General features: G+C 37.5%; 1 protein-coding gene across 2 annotated transcripts in view; it reads left to right on the forward strand.

Annotated features, from left to right (window-relative positions):
• The first annotated feature begins 2,817 nt into the window (after positions 1-2,817).
• Positions 2,818-15,916, forward strand: part of MSR1 (macrophage scavenger receptor 1) — an 81,903-nt gene continuing 68,804 nt past the window's right edge. For both annotated transcript variants that reach the window (XM_058720105.1, XM_058720107.1), the window contains exons 1-2: positions 2,818-2,982; positions 14,980-15,086. In XM_058720105.1, coding sequence (XP_058576088.1) covers positions 14,984-15,086 — 103 coding nt within the window. In that variant the 5' untranslated portion in view covers positions 2,818-2,982; positions 14,980-14,983. The remainder of the gene's footprint in view (positions 2,983-14,979; positions 15,087-15,916) is intronic.

Genomic DNA, 15,916 nt, shown 5'->3' on the forward strand with positions numbered 1-15,916 from the left:
GCTATGGAAATATGGTGCACTTGTAAATTAAATTAAAATTCCTGCAAATATCCTAAAACTTTAACCAATAATAGGACTTTAAGATGGTGTGGTTGAACCAAAACATTTTTATTAGATTTAATAGAAAGAAGATACCGTTCAGTTCTGATACCACACTTAGTCCATTTTAACTTTAATGAGTACTTCTGTAGAAAATTTCTGTTTATATAAAGTTATTTAAAATGTTACTGATAACATCAAGGGTTTTTTTTTTTTTCTGTTTATAATCATCAAACAAAAGTCTGCTGGAATGAAAGTTTTCAATATCCGTTTGGATGAGGTATGATAGTTCTATAAATGCGTTATATTCACATGGAGAGATGTGTCCATTGCAACATTATTGTATTTAAATCACTGCTTTGGGTTCTGAATAAGAAAAAAATAATATATTTGCAAATTGATCACATAAATCTGTGGTATAGCTTGGGCTCATGAGACTTAAGTCATTTTTTCTATTTAATTGTAAAACTTTGAATATTGGCTTAATGTTATATAGCCTTCACACTAGATACGTATGTTCATAAGCAACCCCCAGCTGATAGTAAAGCCACTATGTAGATGGTCTGGTGTGGACCCATGTTTGTGGTTTATTTTCCATATAACATTTGGGATAAAGACCCCTGATATTACATACACCGAGAAAATGAAGAGAAAAATGTCTATTTTGCCTAGTTTTGAAATCAGACTTAATTGGGTTTAAATACCAGCTCAGGTGACTCATAGTTCTGTGATCTTCACAGGTTTACTTAATATCTCTAAGGCCCAATTTCTTAATTGGGAAAACCACCTGACAAAGTTACTGCGGAATCAGATGGAACGATGCATGTTAAGCCTGACTCCTGGACATTCCTTCTGTTCTTTCCGTCAATCATTAGCTTGACCTGAACATTTTCCACCTGATCCTCTGAGGAGACATCATACATAGAGTAAGCCCTAATAGCGAATATGTAATATAGTATAAGATTAATATATGCATATATATAGTTCACCCTTAAATGATGTAGGGGTTAGGGGCACCGACTTTCCAAACCCCCCCCACTTGAAAATCTACATATAAGTTTTGACTCCCCCAACACTTAATCACTAATAGCCTACTGTTGACCAAAGACTCAGCAATAACATAAACAGTTGATTAACACATATTTTGTATGTTATATGTATTATATACTGTATTCTGGCAATAAAGTAAGCTAGAACAAAGGAAATATTAAAATCATAAGGAAGAAAGATACATTTATAGTACTATACCTCATTTATTGAAAAAAAATCCATGTATGAAGGAACCCATTTTATTCAAAGCCATTTTGTTCAAGGGTCATATGTGTACGTGTGTATATATATATGTACATATATATATATATATATATTTGCGTGTATGTATATATACAAACACAGAGAGTCTGGCTGAAGATGGTGGAAGGAATCAAATAGAGAAGTGGTTAGCATTATGGCAGTAAAAATGCATACATATCAATATTATAGAGACATCCCAGAAATACAGTCCACTCTGACAGAAATAAATCTCATTAGCATAGAATTTTGGAAAGTTGATCTTAGCCTGCTATTCCCAGAGTCTGACTTCTAATCACATAGTGTTGACAGGGGCACATAAATTTAACAATATACAAAGGAGTTCTTAAACTGCAGATTTTTTAAAGATGCCGAAAGGACCATATTCTATAAAATGATGTATTTACAAATGATTATAAAGGAAGTAGAGTGAGTTCTGATGTTCACCTCCAGTTCTTCTTCCCTAAGAATTTGGTGATAAATTTAAACTAACGTGGTTAAGGAGTAGCCTAACCACCATCCGTGTCTGTGATCCTAACTTCTTGTCTAAAGCTACCTGGCTAAGTGGCTTTGCTGCTTGATTAAATGTCTCTGTTACGATTACTGTTAGCCTTTAAGAATGGCTGTGTGACACTGTTCATTTCTGTCTCCCAAACACCGTGTACTGTTCCTACACCTGCATTCTTTCCACCAGGCCTGTTGCCTTCTGAGCTAGAGTTCTTTGGTGTCCACGGGCATCATGGCAAGGCCGTTTTGGCGGTCTTTTGTTAGGAAGTGTGATCCCTCCCTGTTGGGAGCACCAAGAAGTTTCCATGAAACATAAAGAAGCACTCTCCCCCAGAGGAATTAGATCTAAAAATTAATTCATTAATGGAATGGTGTATGCTTTTATGTGTGTTCTACTGGGATTTGTGATTAAGTGAGATGCATAGCAGAAATGCTGACAGGGCGGTGGAAGGTGAAGGCAGTTTTTTTCCTGGAACCCATGTGTGAGACCTCTTTGCTTCACTGCACTCCTGGGGAAATCAACAACTTGTTAGGTGCTCAAAAGAGATCTATAAATAATGTTAACATCACTATAGATAGAGCTGAAGTGAGCATTATTGGACGATTACTTTTACTTAGTAAGGTGTCCATATTCCTTCCCTCCTATGTTTTGTGTTTGAAGCTCGAGGTGAGAGTTACAGGAAAGAGGGCGAAATAAAAATTACTTAAACATGGAGTCTTCCCTCATGTAGAATATGAAAGAGGAGATAATTAGAATTAATAGAAGACAGTGAGATTAAACAAAAATAATAGTGATAATGTTATAGAAGGCATACGTATTTTATAGAAAGGGAAAAATTAATCTGCCACACATCATGTATCCTGTTAACCATAACCCTTGTTTCTTTTTCCTTTTACTTCTCTTTTCTTTTGTAATGTCCTAAATGGGAAGAGGAATGAGTTATCTTACAAATTTAGATTTTGCAAACTTGTGCACTGATGAGAGTACTATTGAAATGCATTGTTAAGAAAAATTTTCAACACACCAATGTGTCATTTCCTTTCTTCATGGACCAGATGCTGAAATACTATGTGATAAAGATTTTAGGTCTCAATTGTAAAGAGAGGGAAGTGGATAAATCAGTGCTGCCGTCTTTAGGACAAACGGTAAAAGAAGTTTATTTTAATGTTTTTCCAAAATTGTTTCTGTTGATTGTATGTGTCTACTGTGTGTGTGTGTGTGTGTGTGTGTGTGTGTGAGATAGGTGACATGTATAAACGTGTGTGTATATATGTATGTGTGTGTGTGTATATGTATACACATATATACATGCACACACATACATATATAATTGATTTTTTATAGAATTTTTTATCCTAATCACTAATTATCTTGTCTGGTTGTTTCAGTGATTTTAAAAAAAGATTTCTGCTAGGTTTTCTGGGAACAAAAAATGTGTGTGTACATAAATATATATGAAATATATTAAATACTTTGTAGGCTAAACTAGCAAGAAATTTTTGGCATGTAATTGTCCATATTTTGTTTAAGAGTTGTTGACTTTATTCAAAATGGGATTGAGGATATTTTAATTGGTCTCATTTCCTTTTCTTATAATACTTTTGGCTTTAACCTAATATTATTAGCTGTTTTTGCTTATATAACAAATATTGGTCGGATATTTACTATAAGCACTTTACTGAACTATATGTAGGGAAGGGATCAGAAAAATATAATCTATCTCCGGGAAGTCCATGATCTAAGGCAAATAGGTATAATATGATTTGAGCACCTTAAGTAGCTGTAAGAGTGCTGTGGATAACTACTATGGTGAGGTAGGAGAGGCCAAAATCACTTAGGGGGAAAGGATTTGCAAAGATCTTCATGGAGATGTGTGAATTTAGGTTCTTCTTGAAGAACGGGTAAGATTTACACAGCACAAAATGGGGGTTAGCATTCTCACTGGCCATGTGAGAATAGTGATAGAAAAGTCACAGAACTGAGGTTGTAAATGTTTTATGCAGCATTTAGGAGGTAATACTCTCTAAGACAGTGCCTGTCTTCAAATCCAAACCTCCCTACTTCCTAGTCGTGTAACATTAACTAGTCACTTAAACATTTTAGGTCTTAGTTTCCTAACCTCGTAAAATGGAGAAAATACCGTGTGTCTCATGGAGATACTACGAAGGTAAAAGAAGAAAAGTCCATATTAAAAAGCAAAAATGGTATTTAAAAGTGATTATGTATGGATATTACCTGTGTACCAGGAAATGTATAAAAAATATTTTAAGTGTTCATAATTCTTAAACCGACACTTTAATCCTTTTTACAGATATAAAAACATCCAATTAAAATATTTGCCAAAGGTCACATGGCTAGGAAATGGCACAGCCAATATTCAGACCTAGACTTCCAATTCAAGGATGAATTCACTGCCAAGGTTGGGTGTCAGTAGCATCAGGCACGATATGGATATGTCCATCCAGGCCTTAATCCCTTTTATGGATATATTCCCTAAGTGTAGAGCGCTTGGAAACCTATTAACTCTGTTTTCATTCGTATATACTTTTGACTGTTCATACAACACCCAACTTTTTGTTTTTAAATAATAAGGCTACAGAGTTATTATTTACCCTGAATCTTAAAGATGAAATTAAGAGTTTGATGCTAAATCTGAATAAGGAACACTCGTAGAAGAAAGAATATACATTAAATATATGTTACATATGAAGACTTTATTCATATCTACATAAAGAAACTCCTACTAGGGATGTATAAGCAATTGATAAGAAAAATAAAAAACCCGAGAAGAAAAATAAACAATAATTACTTGAAAAAATCTCCACACTAATAGGTAAAACAAATAAAAGCCACTTTGAGGTATCATTTAATGCCTATCAAAATCTAAGTGATTCTAAAATATTATTACTGAATAATGGTAAATTTGCCTAAAAACTGCCATGTTCCTCTATGACTGGAATCTTTGTGAATTTGTATAACCTTTACTCATTCATTCATTGATTCATTCAATCATTCCTATGATCTTTTTAAAGAGTTGTCAGGCAATAGATACCAAAAAGTTTAAATAGTTTTTCTTTGATCTGGTAGTGCAACATATGCTGAATTATCCTAAAGAAACAAAAGGGGCACCTGAGCGGCTCAGTCAGTTAAGTGTCTGACTTCAGCTCAGATCATGATCTCGTGGTTCGTGAGTTCTAGCCCCGCAACGGGCTCTGTGCTGACAGCTCAGAGCCTGGAGCCTGTTTCCGATTTTTCATCTCCCTCTGTCTCTTCTTCTCTGCCACTCACGTTCTGTCTCCCTCTCTCTAAAAACTAAATAAACATTAAAAAAAACTTTTTTTAATAAAAAGAACAAAGCTAAATTATGCAAATATTTGTAATATCATCATCTATATTAGTGAAACATTGCCCTCCAAAGAGAAGGGAAAAATTTTTTTTTTTTTTAAATTTTTTTTTTTCAACGTTTTTTATTTATTTTTGGGACAGAGAGAGACATAGCATGAACGGGGGAGGGGCAGAGAGAGAGGGAGACACAGAACCGGAAACAGGCTCCAGGCTCCGAGCCATCAGCCCAGAGCCTGACGCGGGGCTCGAACTCACGGACCGCGAGATCGTGACCTGGCTGAAGTCGGACGCTTAACCGACTGCGCCACCCAGGCGCCCAAAGGGAAAAATTTTTTTAAGTTACATTATAGGTAAATAGGTATATAAATAAGATACATACATTTGATGAGTTATTATTTGGCCCATCTGTTTAATTTGAAAAAAATAATTTGAAGTATAAAAATACTGATAAGATTTTAAGGGAAATGTGTGAGACCAGATGGTAATATACACTGTGATATTAACTATATAACATGGCTACATATGAAGGTATTTTTTCTTATATTAAGGTGATGAGGTGACCATTTTTTAATTGAAGTATAGGTATAGTTAGTTGACATATGATATTGTATTCATCAGGTATACACTATAATGATTTGGCATTTATGTACATTACAAAGTGATCACCATAAGTCTAGTTACCGTCTGTCACCATACAAAATTATTACAGTGTTAATAATGACTGTATTCCCAATGCTGTGCTTTACATCTCTAGTTACTTAGTTCTTTTATTTTATTTTTTTAAATGTTTATTTTTGAGAGCGAGAGAGCGAGAGAGTGAACGTGAGCCTGGAAGGGGCGGGGAGAGAGAGAGATACAGAATCCAAAGCAGGCTCCAGGCTCTGAGCTGTCAATACAGAGCCCGATGTGAGATCATGACCTGAACTGAAGTCGATCGCTTAACCAACTGAGCCACCCAGGTGCCCCTTACTTAGTTATTTTCTACTGGAAGTTTGTACCTCTTAATCCCCTTCACCTGTTTTGCCCAAACCCCCTATTCATGTCCCCTCTGGCTACTACTGGTTTGTTCTCTGTATTTATGAGTTCGTTTCTGTTTTGTTTTGCTTTGTTTGTTTACCTGTTTTGTGTAATTATGGTAGTTGTCTTTGTCTGACTTATTTCAATTAGTATAATATCCTCTAGGCCTATCTTAGGCTGTCACAAATGGTAATATTTCATTTTTTATGGCTGAGTAATCATCATATATATATCTTAAGCATGTCTTCTTTATCCATTTATCTATTGATGGACACTTAGGTTGCTTCCATATGTTGGCTATTATAAATAATACTACAATGGGGGCTCCTGGGTGGCTCAGTCGGTTAAGCAGCTGACTCTTGGTTTCAACCCAGGTCATGGTTTCACAGTTTGTGAGTTCAAGCCTCCCATGGGGCTCTGCACTGACAGTGCAGAGCCTGCTTGGGATTCTCTCTCTCTCCCTCTTTCTCTGCCCCTCCCCTGCTTGCTCTCTCTCTCTCTCTCTCTCTCTCTCTCTCAAAAATAAACAGACTTAAAAAATAATACTCTAATAAAGTGGTGCATATATCCTTTCGAGTTAGTGTTCTTATTTTCTTCAGATAAATACCTAGAAGTGGAATTGCTGGATTATATGATATTTATATTTTTGATTTTTTGAGGAAACCCCGTACTTTTTCCACATTGTTTGAACCAATTTACATTCCCACCAACAGTGTACGAGGGTTCCCTTGTCTCCACGTCCTTGCCACCACTTGTCATTTGTTATCTTTTTGATACTCGTCACCCTGACAAGTATGAGGTGATACACTCACTGTGGTTTTGGTTTGCATTTTCCTAATAATGAGTGATGTTGAGATTATTCTCATATGTTCGTTGCTCATCTGTATGTCTTCTTTAGAAAAATGTTTATTCAGTTCCTCCACCCATTTTCGAATGCAGCTGGTTTTTGTTTTCGTGGTTTGTTTTTGTTTTTGGTGTTGAGCTGTATGAGTTCTTTACATACATTGAATATTAAGCCCTTATCAGATGATAGGATTAGCAATCTTCTTTTATTTGACCCAATGTATCTTTCATATTGTTTTAATATTTTTAAAATAAACACAGGAAAAACTGAAGGGTATGTTTCCAAATAGATTAACATTGAAACACTTTCATTATGGTTTTCCTATTGTAGCTTCTGTAAACTTTTCCTGACTTTATAAAAAGCTGATATTGCAGAGATGTGTTTCACTTCTCATGAGAACATGCTTTTAATAGATTATACAAACTCAAAAGATTTCACAACCCTTTTTCAGTGCATTGACATTTGGTAGGAATTGCAACTTTAGTCAGTTTACTTTTTCTCTTAACATAGGAAATGACATTTAAAGACACATTTGAATTGTTTGAATTGTTCACCGGCTACTGACAAAACTTTACATGAGTATGTTCTCTAACATGTCCAAAAAAATTACAATGATAATAATCAGAGTAAAGAACTAAAGTAATCTGGCAAGTCTAATAAATGATTTGAAGGTAAAGTGAGAACGTTGGAGGTGAAAATTTTTGTTTCAGTTTCTTATGCACAATTCAGAGAAGAACCTTTCATTTCCCAATGTATAACAGAAGAACTTTTAAAACTTCCACATGAGTGAAGTATGAACTTATTTTGAGGAATAACCCCAAATATGAAAACTAATCATCTTGCAAAAAATTCTTTATTTCATTTATTTATGCAGTTCCTTATAATGCATTTATATATGTGCGAAATGGCAGGAACTTAGTTTATTAAACCAAAGAGAGAAAAACTCCTGAATCCTGGATCTGTGGTGAAAGGAGACAGACAATAGACAAGATAAATAAGGAAAACGTATGGCATGTTAGTCGGTGATAAATTTGGGCAGCAGGGTGCCTGGGTGGCTCAGTCGGTTGAGTGAGTCTTGATTTTGGCTCAGGTCATGATCTCACAGTTTGGTTTGTAGAATCGGGCCCTGTGTTGGGCTCTGCATTGGGCTCTGTGTGGGTGGTGAGGAGCCTGCTTGGGATTCATATTCTCTCTCTCTTTCTCCCTCTCCCTCCCTCTCCCTCCCTCTCCCTCCTCTGCTCCCCTACTTGTGTATGCACACATGTGCTCTTTCCCAAAATAAATAAAGAATAAAAAAAGGGGGGCGGGGAAGGACGGGAATCCAGCCAGGAAGGAGAAGAGGAAGTGAAAGAGGTAGGTTATCATTTTCAATGTGATGCTCAAGAAAGGTATGAAACAGTGAGGTTTTAGTCAGGACCTGAGCAAGATGCGAAGGGGTTCACAAGTTTGGAGCGGATGAGTAAACCTTACCAGTTAGGGAGCTATTAAAACAGTCCAGGTGAGCAGGATCATGAAGCTTGAGCAAGGATGGTTGTAGCAGAGGTGATAAGAAGCGGTCAGTTTCTGCCGAGGATTTGAAAACAAACTGACAAGATGTGATGGTAGATTGGATGGGAGGCTAAGAGAAGGTGGGGGACAAGGAAGACCTCTAGGTTCGGGTCATACTAGAAATCCAAGTAGTGACGTTATTAGGCTGTTGCGTATACACGTCTAGACAGTTCCGGGCTAGATATTTCTAGGAGATAAAGAGGGGATAGGTTGGGAGATGAGGAGTGAGCAGGGAAAGTAAAACTCCCCTCAGTGTACGGTCTTAGCGCCTTCATTCTTCAGTTGTCCCTTCTCAACAGAAAAGCTTGGCTGTGGCCAGATTTCTGATGTACACTTAACACCTTTCATTTGTACTCATTACTCCTTTTGGATTTCTCAAGTCTGCTTCTGGCTCTACCATACAACCAAAACAGCTCAAATTCCACGTGGCAGGTTATGGATGTCCTTTTACGTCTTGAAATTCTTTTTTTTATTTTCCATGACTCTGACTTGCTTTTTTTTTTTTTTTTTTTTTTTTTTTTTTTTTTTACCGTGATGTCAAAGATTCTTGGCAAAAATACTTGCTTTTCTTCCTTTACTTGCCCACTCAACCTGTTGGTTGTCAACTTTATGTCCCTCACATTTTTTTTTCCTGAAAGATATTTTCTCCTCTGATTTTTTTTTTGTCCCATTCTTTAAGTGCTACATTCTTGTGCTTGTTCATCAATTCTTTTAATTTCCTCCTCTTTTCTAATGCCTCTTGGATTCTCCACTTAATTGCCCACCCCATTGCTACTATCCAAGATGCAAGGCTGGGGTAGATAAAAAATGAGCTGAAATCGAAGAATTGAGGTAGAGACGAAGGAATGGCTCCAGGGAAGTCAGAAGTTGTTTTACAGTCAGATATGGGTCCTGTGGGTAACAGTAATCTGGAATAAAGCCCTAACTTTTGGTTTAGGTTATCATGCTTTGCTAGCACCTCCATATTATCAATATATATACCCATATGTCCAACTGCATCATGTATGTCCCAGTACACAATGAATAGAAGGTAATAAATAATTATAATAACAGGTAATATGAATGGATGATATGCCAACATAAAGAATTCTAGAAAAAAGAAAACTTAGGTTAATGTGGAAAATATACCATTGTGATCAGTTGTATTATTTTTAAAAATATGATTCTGAGACTTGAGATCTGAGCTGAATATACTGGCTTGGTCAGTATGCAGATAATAGTCTAAGCCACAGGAGTGGATGAGATTCTTGGAAAGAGTATGGAGTCTAAGAACAAAAGAAAGTAACAATAGAAAATACCAGCAGTCCTATGACGGCACCATCTATGATTAGCCTAAGCAGCTTTTTAACATTTTTTTTCTGGAAAAGCCTATGCCAGTGTTTCATACAGTTCAAGATTAACCACCATCTCTCATACACTGTCCTGGAAAACAAACAGAATTTCCCATGGTGCACAGGAGTAGCCAGAGGGGAGTATTTTCACTCACCATTCTACTCCACAGATTTGAGTGTTCATCTCCCTTCCAGCCCGCCCCCCCGGCCCCCGTACCTCTCAGGGGTTTTATGTAGCCCACATATGGTCACTTAGACTAGTCTACTTGTAGATACATCTTAGAGGATTTTCTTTTTCAAGGTTTTAAAATATCGACTCAAAGAAACTATACTTTGAAATACAATAACTTGTACAATGTCATCTGCATAAGTCCATAAAAGGTAGATGAAAGGTTAGAGGCCTAAAGAAAAACAAAATTGAGCCTCAGCTCTATTTCAGTATGAAAGGGAGATAAATAAGATATTTAATGGGTGGTGTATATTTTATCACTTGTAATGTAAACCAGATCACAACTGCCAACGCAAAGAATAATTTTTTACTTAATTTGTATAGGTACTTCCTCAATAATATATTTTGGGTAAGTTGTGAAAGCCAGATAAATTTATGCAATCAACAAAATTAAAGAAGAAATTGATGAATAGAATTACCCCAGCCACATGCTTCTCTAGGCTCGTCTGCTCAGCTGTCCAGAACTGCTGCTTCTGTGATGCTGATCCACTCAAGTCTCAATGCCGTCCATGCCCTTGTGCCCTTTAATAGATTTGCCATCCCTGGGATATTCTTCTAATTCCTGCTCACTTATCAAAACTTGGATAAAGGCATCATCTTTTCTGTGTTCTCACCTTGACCACCCACTTGATGACGAATTAATGACTCCTTTTTGGACTGCGTCTATGCTGTGTGTGTGTGTGTGTGTGTGTGTGTGTATCACTGTCAGAATATTACTTCTAAAGATTTTACTCTTCCATATTAATGCATAAGAACTTTAGTGGTTGTGAATATTCTATGCACGTTGATCTTGGCATATTAGTGCTTTGCACAGTGCTTGATATAAAGACACAAAATAAGAATTTGTTGGACTGGCCTACATGAAGCGATAGGTATTTTGGGGGGGAGGAGCGTGGGGAATAGGTATTTCTGCCTTAAGGTCATTGATTGAAGATATCCTAGAGGCACCTAGGGTGGCTCAGTCCATTAAGCGTCCAACTCGATTCCCTCATCCGGCTCACTGTGCTGAGTAGAGCCTGCTTGAGACCATCTCTCTCTCCTTCTGCCCCTCTCCCCTGCTCACTCATATTCTCTTTCTCTCAAAAAAAGAAAATAAATAAAAAAAGAAAATATCCTAATATCTTTTTTTTGTTTGTTTTCATGGTGTAGCATCTAGCATTCTAGAGCCACTTAAAAAAAAAAAAAAAAGTGGAATTTTTTTCTTTCTCCGAAGAAAAGTCCTTTAAGCCTATGGGTTCTAAATTACAAATTTAGTTGAAAGAACATGTGGCACTTCTAAACAAGTATATGGATAAAAATAATTCATCCTGCTTTATTGAGGGCAAACTTAGATCAGTAAATTATCATTCTGGACTTGCCACCTTCTTTCCTCTTTAATAAAATGTGTACGTTTTCTATAAGAGCATTTATATAGACATTAAGAGTTGTCGTATATGTATACATAAACAGGGAATGATTTGAGAGATATCTATCTCCAAAAAGCAATTTGAGCAATCTGTGTTGTTGCTGAAGTTCATGAAGATGTTTTTTTTTTTTTTTCATGAAAACAAATCTTCATTAAAGACATGTTAACAGTCAGATTACTCATGGCAAATATTGCAGAGAGAAGGTTCCCGACCTTCTATCCACATTGGGGATTTATGTTGAAGAGCAGTTCTCCAAGACAAATTGGTATCTGGAAATGTTATAGGGATAAAATTTTTGGAATTGTTTTGGGGGGGGCGGTGGGGAAGCAATAATATAAGGACTAGGAAACATTATTGACATGGAGAGGGTGGCAACCAGGGATGATAAACACCCTCTACAGCAAAGATGGTCTTTTGCAAAGAAGACTTGTCCCAGCCACGATGCTCATAATCCTCCCTTGAGAACTACAATGAGGTGTGGCCGTAGCTAGGTGCCTACTGGAGCTGACAAAATAAAAATGGGTGCTGATAAGGAAAAGAGTAGGATGAATGGCAGTGTCTCAACAGCATGACTTAGTCACCCAGCCCTAAGATGTGGTTCACGTTCAAGAAAGCTATCAAAAGAGTAGGAATGCAGGAAAGGAAGGAAGTGAGGGGAGAGAAAGAAAGGAAGGAAGAAAGAGAAGGAAGGGAATGAATCTGAATCGTGGACACAACCTATTTTACTAGAAATTTCTCTGTTGAAAGAAGCACATCTATTTTAATTTATTTTGAGAGAGAGAATCCCAAGCAGGCTCCGCACTGTCCGTGCAGAGTCCAACGCGGGGCTTGAACCCACACTGTGAGATCATGACCTAAGCCGAAATCAAGATGACTGGCCACCCAATGGACTGAGCCACCTAGGCACCCCCACCTCTTTTTAAAAAAAATTTTAATGTTTATTTTTGAGAGCGAGAAAGGGAGCATGTGAGTGGGGAATGGGCAAAGGGAGAAGGAGACAGAAGATTCAAGCAGGCTCAGTGCTGTAGCACACAACCTGATGTAGGGCTTGAACTCTCCAACCATGATATCAAGACTTGAGCTGAAATCACTTAACTGACCGAGGCACCCAGGTGCCCCAGAAGCACATCTTTGTGGTCTCAATAGCTACAAATCTCCATCTTGTTTAAAAAAACAAAACTAATATGTTTAAGTCTTCCACCTTACCAAAAAAAAAAAATAAAAATCTAGACCATTCATTCAGCAAATATTTATTTGTTCTTTCTTATAGGTTGCTATAGGTTCTTGCTAATTCAATATTGAATGAAAACAGACATGGTCACCCCTCTTATGTAGCTCACTGTCTAGAGAGATATATCAGATTCAAGAGGTTTCATCTTTTTTACAAAAATATTCCCATCTGGAAGACCAAGTAATATAAGAGATATTTCTTTTGCATTTAAGTGAAAATGAAGTTCTAGTACCACAAATATTAGGGCAAAGCCATGGTCATGGCCAAGGACAAGGGGACAGTAAGCAGCCTGACAGGACAAGATTTCTAGTTAAATGGCAGGGTATGTATAAATGTGTACTTTTTGAGCTCATTCTTTATAAGCTGAGTTAAAAGATAAAAACCTTTGCTACATAGTCCCAAGTGCTTTGAACTATAGTTTTAAAATGAATTCAGCTAAGCTTTCTTGTCGTCTCAGGTTTTAAAAGTGTTTGTTTTGCTTGGCAAGTAAAGCTATCCTCCCAATCAAATAATAGAATAAATTAAAACCAGGGAAATAGCAGGAGAGGCTCCATCTGAATTATCCAGTTTGGGTTTCTATAATGGTCAATTTTCCTAGATAATTGTCTGTTTCTTTTTCTTTTGTCTCTGCCCTAATGAAAGAGGATCTAGGGCCTTCCCTTCCACCTGTGTACCCTTTGTCCCATGGCCAAACCATTTAAAGATGGTCCTTGGTCAAATCATCAGGGTTTACAGGAACTACAACCAATCCAGAGAATGATGCTTACACAAGGAGTGTCATTGCAAACTGCAAAACAAAGAATCACCTGAGTAATCCTTAAAAATATATATTGACAGTGAAGTCACATCCTTACTTGCCAATCTCCCCAGAGCAGCATGAATGTTTGCGTGTGAATGATTAACCCTCCATTTCCCGGACAGGAGATGAGTTTGGTGTACCAGAGATGCCTGTGCACTCAGTTAAAACTTCAGCTGTACTAAATCCCCAACTCAGCATTACAGAAAATAAGAAATGATCAGAAGATGTTGACTTTATGCTAAATTTATCAATCAAGTGAACTGAACTGTTTCCAAGAAAAAGTCACGCGATTTTTTTTTTTTTCCCCTGCAAAATGTTCTTCAGATGTGGTCCTCAGAATGGTGGCTGCAGCATCATTCAAAAAACTGGTGGGAATTGCAAATTCTTTTTTTGTTTTAATTTTTTTTTTAATGTTTGGGAACACAAGTGGGGGAGGGGCAGAGAGTGAAGGAGACACAGAATCCGAAGCAGGCTCCAGGCTCTGAGCTGTCAGCACAGAGCCTACCTGGGGCTCAGACTTACGAACTGTGAGATCCTGACCTGAGAAAGTCGGACTCTTAATGGACTGAGCCACCCAGGCCCCCCAGAATTGCAAATTCTTGTCCCCCACCTTAAATATCAGAATCTGTGGGGGTGAGGCCCATCAGTCAAGCCTCTCAAATGATTCTGATGCATCTTAAAGAGACATAGGCATAGGTTGTGTTACAGAATATAAATGTGCTTAAGCTGAAAAGACACACTTGTGTTGCTACCAATCTATAACGAGGGAAGCCCTGAAAGAAAACAATATAGAAAAATTCCGTTTTTTTCCTGTGGTTCCTACTCTAGTGACTAGACTTTGTCTCTCTAAAGTGATAAACAGATGTCCTGGCCCAAGAAAACCTGGCTCATGAAGCTCTGATAAAAGATCCCTGGAAATACTTGCTATAAATCATTCATAACTCTTTGTTCTATCCGGAACCTCTAATAAAAGATCACAGGAAATATTTGCTCCAAGTTTTGCACAACTATTAGCTCTAAGGGAATTTTTTTTTTTCAGCTAAACAGTTGTTTTCTGTCACGTGAGAAAAGTTGTTTTTTGTGTTTTGTTTTTAGGTAAGAAAGAAATGTCACTTCTCACTCTCGAAAAACACACATCTACAAACACAGATACACATCTGTCCATAGAACGATACATGAGTAGATTCCATGTAGGGTAGGTCTCTCTTTAATGTTAAAATTAAAACTTGGTAGGTACAATATATTGCGGTGGATATGTAAATTTAAGTAATTAATGATACTTGTTTCCTTGCTAGAATTGAACTGTAAGTATAAATTTCAACCTGAGACATTCTGCCCAAGGGCCCTAGACATTTCATGGGTAACGAATGTCTTTTTCCACATGTCTGCTAGAAGTATGGAACCGTGGGATAGGTTTCCCGATCACCAGGATGATGCTGATAGCTGCTCAGAATCTGTGAAGTTCGACGCCCGCTCCATGACAGCCTTGCTTCCTCTGAGTGAGTAGAAGGGTGGGGTGCCCATGGAAGTTGTGTCCTTGTAGTTAATGACACTACGTAAAACTACAGCCCTGGGATTTACCTTACTTGTGCATGAGTGTTAACATAAGACTTATTGGATGAGTAGATCTTCTCTTCTTTTGAGACAGACTGGAAACTAAGCTTAGGTTCGAGTAAGGAAGCTTTGTCACAGGTTAAATTAGTCCACAGGTTGATGGAGTCCTCTGATTTCTCAGCCACTGGACTAGGTCCTGGCAATGGCAATACCCTTTGCACCATTAATTAATATTTGAAAATCAGGGGTGGTATGTACTTGTATTAGTTTCCTAGGGCTGCTGTAACCAATCACCAGAAATTGGGTGGCTTAAAATAATACTTATTCTCTCATAGTTCTGAAGGCCAGAAATCTGAAGTCAAGATGTGCAGGCCATGCTCCTGTCAAGGCTCTAGGGAATAATCCTTCCCCACCTCTTGCTAGCTTCTATTTGCTTCTGCCAATTCTTAGTGTTCCTTGCCTTATAACTGCATCATTCCTGTCTCTGCCTCCATCTTCACTTGGTCTTCTTCCTGTGAATTGATGTGTCATTTTCCTGTAAGGACACCAGTCATTGGCTAAGGGCCCACCTTACTCCAGTATGACCTCATCTTAACTTGATTATACCTGCAAAGACCCCATTTCCAAATAAGGTCACATTCACAGGCAACTAGTGTTAAGTCTTCAACAGTAACTTTTGTGGGGGAAACAAGTCGGTGCACAACAGTACTGTACCATTTTTGCACAGGTTACAAGAGCCCAAAAGAATCCATATTCGGCTAGATCTGGACAGGCT

The sequence above is a fragment of the Neofelis nebulosa genome, chromosome 3 (assembly GCF_028018385.1).
Source record: "Neofelis nebulosa isolate mNeoNeb1 chromosome 3, mNeoNeb1.pri, whole genome shotgun sequence".
Lineage (NCBI taxonomy): Eukaryota > Metazoa > Chordata > Mammalia > Carnivora > Felidae > Neofelis > Neofelis nebulosa.